This window comes from Coregonus clupeaformis, chromosome 2 (genome assembly GCF_020615455.1).
Source record: "Coregonus clupeaformis isolate EN_2021a chromosome 2, ASM2061545v1, whole genome shotgun sequence".
NCBI lineage: Eukaryota > Metazoa > Chordata > Actinopteri > Salmoniformes > Salmonidae > Coregonus > Coregonus clupeaformis.
Genome location: NC_059193.1, coordinates 17,580,334 through 17,586,152, shown reverse-complemented (window position 1 = coordinate 17,586,152; position 5,819 = coordinate 17,580,334). Strand labels below are relative to the sequence as shown.

The 5,819-nt window shown below is 44.4% G+C and overlaps 1 protein-coding gene across 1 annotated transcript; it reads right to left on the bottom strand.

The window, feature by feature from the left end:
• Window positions 1–672: 672 nt before the first annotated feature.
• LOC121536917 (zinc finger protein 229-like) lies at window positions 673–2,802 on the bottom strand. Its single transcript, XM_041844560.2, has 4 exons — window positions 2,434–2,802; window positions 2,260–2,333; window positions 2,064–2,151; window positions 673–1,982 (listed from the first exon to the last, which is right to left on the bottom strand). Exons 1-4 carry the CDS (start codon window positions 2,720–2,722, stop codon window positions 1,144–1,146), a joined length of 1,290 nt encoding a protein of 429 aa, XP_041700494.2. The 5' UTR covers window positions 2,723–2,802; the 3' UTR covers window positions 673–1,143.
• Between the last annotated feature and the right edge of the window lie 3,017 nt (window positions 2,803–5,819).

Sequence of the window (5,819 nt, the reverse complement as noted above, 5' to 3'; positions counted from 1 at the left end):
TAGAGCTGGCCGCCTGGGCAAACTGAGCAATCGGGGGAGAAGGGCCTTGGTCAGGGAGGTGACCAAGAACCCAATGGTCACTGACAGAGCTCTAGAGTTCCTCTGAGGAGATGGGAGAACCTTCCAGAAGGACAACCATCTCTGCAGCACTCCACCAATCAGGCCTTTATGATAGAGTGGCCAGACAGAAGCCACTCCTCAGTAAAAGGCACGACAGCCCGCTTGTAGTTTGCCAAAATACACCTAAAGACTCTTAAGACCATGAGAAACAAGATTCTCATGTCTGATGAAACCAAGATTGAACTCTTTGGCCTGAATGCCAAGCGTCACGTCTGGACGAAACCTGGCACCATCCCTACGGTGAAGCATGGTGGTGGCAGCATCATGCTGTGGGGATGTTTTTCAGCAGCAGGGACTGGGAGACTAGTCAGGATCGAGGTAAAGATGAACGGAGTAAAGTATAGAGAAATCCTTGATGAAAACCTGCTCCAGAGCACTCAGGACCTCAGACTAGGCGAAGGTTCACCTTCCAACAGGACAACGACCCTAAAAATGTCTAAAAACCTGTTTTTGCTTTGTCATTATGGGGTATTGTGTGTAGATTGATGAGGGGGAAAAAAACAATTAAATCAATTTTAGAATAAGGCTGTAACATAACAAAATGTGGGAAAAGTCAAGGGGTCTGAATACTTTCCGACTGCACTGTAAGCTTGTTTTTACGCCAATGTTTATAGACAAAGTAAATGTAAACAAACACTATACAGCCTCAAAACATGGTTAAAACTATAATTTTGATATGATGGATGGTCAGTCCTTGCATCCATAGCTCTGTCTATGAATTTGAGAGTGGTTCCATTTCTCTAGCCCCATCCTTCAGCCTTTTAATGAAACAGGGGCGGGGAGATCACCGTTATTGTTTCAACAGCTGATTGCCACTTTAAGTAGTATGTGCATCTAGATCAGAGACATAGACAACAGAAAGGGGGACAACTGTGGAGGAGAGAAAGAGAGAAGAAGATGGGAGACAGGGAATGAAGAGTCTGGGGCTAAGTGAGACAACAAGAGGAACACAGTCAGAGAGAGAATGAGAGAGCTGAAGAAAGAAAGAACCCAAAGCTCCACCGGGGAGGTAGTGTGTATGTATCAGAGTGTCAGCGTCCCTGCCTGCTCTAGGTGTGTGACCATATGTCTGCGCAGGTTGCTGTGGTTGTTGAATGAGGCTCCACAGTGGGAGCAGCTGTAGGGTTTCTCCCCAGAGTGGGTCCTCAGGTGGATGGTCAGACTGCCTTTCTGGGTGAAGCCCTTCCCACACAGGGAACACATGTACGGTTTCTCCCCTGTGTGGATGCGCATATGGACCCTCAGAGTTGTCTTGTTGACAAACGAGTTCCCGCACAGGTTGCATATGACAGGCGTCTCTCCTGTGTGGACCGCCCGGTGGCGGATCAAGTCAAGCCGGCGAGAGAAGCGCTTCCCACAGTCGCTACAGAGCAATGGCTTGGTACTGTGGGGTACGTGGTGGCGCTGGAACTGGTTTACAAGACTAGGGCGCCTCACAGTCGCACCCCCTGTTGCCAAGGTTGTTGTTGGGGTCGTTGGGGTGCTTTCTAGGGAAGCTACCTGGATGATTTTCAGACCCCGTCCTCCTGTATCCCCTGTCGGCAGACCCCCTCTGTCACTTTGCACCCCCCTCATTGGAGGGTTGCCTGGCAGTGGTTCCCCAATAGAATGAGTGTTCAGCTGTATCTGATGGTTGACAGTGTGGTCAGACAGCAGACTAGAGTGTGAGGGCAATCTCTGGGGCAGTTCTGGGGCTCTGAAGAAAGGGTAGTTCTCAGTACCGCTCACGCTGCACAGCGCTCCTTCACCTCGACCATGAGCACTCATGCTGTACGGTCCTTCATCCTGACCTAGTCTCTGGGTGACATGTTCCAGCTGTGGAGTCACCATGGCAATAGTCTCACCACCAATATCGTCATGACCTACAGAAAACAAAATTATAATGTTATCTGGTTGTCAATTGTCTATATACCATCCCATCATCTTCTTCCTCCTCCACACACCTGCATCTGGCCCACATCCTCCAAAGTCATCCTCAGCTCCCTCCTCCTTCTTTATCAAGATGACATCTGGACTCTCCACAACTGCACACTGAACCATAAAACAGTCACACATTTACACAGTCAGTCAGACATGTAAATATTTATATAGTAGTAGTAGCCTATGTCAGAAATGTGTGATGAGCTATTATTGCCACACCTCTTTTTTGACTGTGGATGTAATAGAAGCATCATCCCTGCTGTTAACAGCCGCATGGCGCTCAGGTGTCTTATCTATGAGTAAGAGCAAAGGTCAAAAACCATTCCCCTTCCAACATACTATGATCAATTGACTGGTCGCCCAGCTAGCAGCATTTCGAGAACCTGAACCAACCTGTGAGTTTTGCCCGAGGCCTGCAGCAAGTTCTGCCGAAAGAAAAACGACTGCCCCGCGGTGTACTCGCCCGTTGTAGCCGCAGGGAGAAAAGCTCGCTCTTCATCCCCTTCATCTTCTTCTTCAGCGCTTCGTTGTCTTTGTAGCTGCGAGAAATCTCCAAGTGCAAATCAGCCGAGCTCTCAGAAAAGAGTTGACTGATCTCGGCAACGGCCGCTCTAGCAAGCACGTCCATTATGGAAGCGAGTTGTGTCTGTAAAGACAAACGAGCCTGCATTTTTGTTGACATTGATACCAGCGGCGAGATAAAAGACAGAAGGAGAAATTTGAAAAAAATCAGATAATTGATCAGACAAGCTGTGACGTGTTTGTCAGAGTACACAAAACTACTTCCGGTGAATAAAGCAGTCCTGGCCGTAATTATAAGAAGACCTCCGCCGCCTTTTTTTGGGAGGACTAGCACCACACATGAATACGTACAGTGCCTTCAGAAAGGATTCACAGCCCTTGACATTTTTTTGTGTTACAGCCTGAATTTAAAATTGATTAACTATATATTTTTTTTCACTGGCCCACACACAATACCCCTTAATGTCAAAGTGGAATTTTAGCAAATTAATTAAAAATGAAAAGCTGAAATGTCTTGAGTCAATAAGTATTCAAACCCTTTGTTATGGCAAGCCTAAATAAGTTCAGGAGTAAACTTTTTCTTAACAAGTCACATAATAAGTTGCATGGACTCACTCTGTGTGCAATAATAGTGTTTAACATGATTTTTGAACAACTACCTCATCTCTGTACCGCACACATACAATTTTCGGTAAGATCTCTCAGTTGAGCAGTGAATTTCAACTACAGATTCAACCACAAAGACCAGAGAGGTTTTCCAATGCCTCACAAAGAAGGGCACCTATTGGTATATGGGTAAATAAACAACTAAAAAAAGCAGACATAGATTATCCCTTTGAGTCACTACAAAGATACAGGCGTCGTTCCTAACCCAGTTGCCTGAGAGGAAGGAAATCCCTCAGGGATTTCAACATGCGACCAATGGTGATTTTGAAACAGTTAAATGGCTGTGATAGGAGAAAACTGAAGATAGATCAACAACATTGTAGTTACTCCACAATACTAACCTAATTGACAGAGTGAAAAGCAGGAAGCCTGTACAGAAATTTTTTTTCCCCAAAAATGCATCCTGTTTGAAATTAGGAACTAAATTAAAACTGCAAACAATGTGGCAAAGAAACGAACTGTTCTAACTACAAAGCATTATGTTTGAGGCAAATCCAAAACAACACATCATGAACACATCACATCACTGAGTATCACTCTTCATACACTCTACATGGTGGTGGCTGCATCATGTTATGGGTGTGCTTGTCATCAGCAAGGACTAAGGAGTTTTTTATGATAAAAATAAACGTAATAGGGCTAAGCACAGGCAAAATCCTAGAGGAAAACCCAGTTCAGTCTACTTTCCAAAAGACACTGGGAGACAAATTCCCCTTTCAGCAGGACAATAACCTAAAACACAAGGCCAAATATACACTGGAGTTGCTTACCAAGGTGACATTGAATGTTCCGGATTGGCCTAGTTACAGTTCTGACTTAAATCAGCTTGAAAATCTATGGCAAGACTTAAAATGGCTGTCTAGCAATGATCAACAACCAACTTGACAGAGCTTGAAGAATTTTTAAAAGAATATTGTGCAAATATTGTACAATCCAGGTATGCAAAGCTCTTAGAGACTTACCCAGAAAGACTCATAGCTGTAGTCGCTGCCACAGGTGATTCTAACATGTATTGACTCAGGGGGTTGAATACTTATCTAATCAAGATACACTACATTACCAAAAGTATGTGGACACATGCTCGTCAAACATCTAATTCCAAAATCATGGACATTAATATGGAGTTGGTACCCCCTTTGCTGCTATAACAGCCTCCACTCTTCTGGGAAGACTTTCCACTAGATGTTGGAACATTGCTGCGGGGACTTGCTTTCATTCAGCCGCAAGAGCATTAGTGAGGTCGGGCACTGATGTTGGGCGATTAGGCCTGGCTCGCAGTCGGCATTCCAATTAATCCCAAAGGTGTTCGATGGGGTTGAGGTCAGGGCTCTGTGCAGGCCAGTCAAGTTCTTCCACACCGATCTCGACAAACCATTACTGTATGGACCTCGCTTTGTGCACAGGGGCATTGTCATGCTGAAACAGGAAAGGGCCTTCCCCAAACTGTTGCCACAAAGTTGGAAGCACAGAATCATCTAGAATGTCATTGTATGCTGTATCGTTAAGATTCATCACTCCAGAAAACGTGTTTCCACTGCTCCAAAGTCCAATGGCGGCACACTTTACACCACTCCAGCCAACGCTTGGCATTGCGCATGGTGATATTAGGCTTGTGTGCGGCTGCTCGGCCATGGAAACCCATTTCATGAAGCTCTCGACGAACAGTTCTTGTGCTGACGTTGCTTCCAGAGGCAGTTTGGAACTCGGTAGTGAGTGTTGCAACCGAAGACAGACGCGCTTCAGCACTCGGCGGTCCCGTTCTGTGAGCTTGTGTGGCCTACCACTTCGCGGCTGAGCCGTTGTTGCTCCTAGACGTTTCCACTTCAAAATAACAGCACTTACAGTTGACCGGGCAGCTCTAGCAGGGCAGACATTTGACGAACTGACTTGTTGGAAAGGTGGTATTCTATGATGGTGCCACATTGAAAGTCACTGAGCTCTTCAGTAAGGCCATTCTACTGCCAATGTTTGTCTTTGGAGAATGCATGGCTGAGTGCTCGATTTTATACACCTGTCAGCAATGGGTGTGGCTGAAATAACTGAATCCACACATTTTAAGGGGTGTCCACATACTTTTGTATATAAAGTGTATATTAGTCTTTTATTTTTCAATACATTCTTTACAAATGTTACAATTTTTCTTCCACTTTGACATTACAGAATATTTTGTGTAGATTATTGAATCAAAAATGACAATTAAATATTTTTTAACATAACAAAATGTGGTAAAAGCCAAGGGGTGTGAATACTTTCTGAAGGCACTGTGTCTTCAGACGTATCTTTGCTCGTGACTGGAAATTGGAATTCATGATCGTTAGTTAATTGTAACAGCAAAATGTAATCAGTCAACTAGTGCAATTTGTATTGACAGGCCCCTTTTTCTAGCAAGGATTCTGTCACGAAAAGTTAATTTCGCCCTCTGACAAACAAAGGGAATATTATTATTATTATTATTTTTTATTTTTTTTTCACCTTTATTTAACCAGGTAAGCCAGTTGAGAACAGGTTCTCATTTACAACTGCGACCTGGCCAAGATAAAGCAAAGTAGTGCAATAAAAACAACACAGAGTTACATATGGGGTAAAAAAAA

Bases quoted from the DNA above. Each gene is read 5' to 3' on its own strand.
- LOC121536917 (XM_041844560.2), bottom strand. From the start codon at position 2,722: ATGTCAACAAAAATGCAGGCTCGTTTGTCTTTACAGACACAACTCGCT. The intron at 2,334-2,433 runs GTTGGTTCAGGT...TCTTACTCATAG, and splicing joins GCCTCGGGCAAAACTCACAG to ATAAGACACCTGAGCGCCAT. The intron at 2,152-2,259 runs GTGTGGCAATAA...TTTATGGTTCAG, and splicing joins CATCCACAGTCAAAAAAGAG to TGTGCAGTTGTGGAGAGTCC.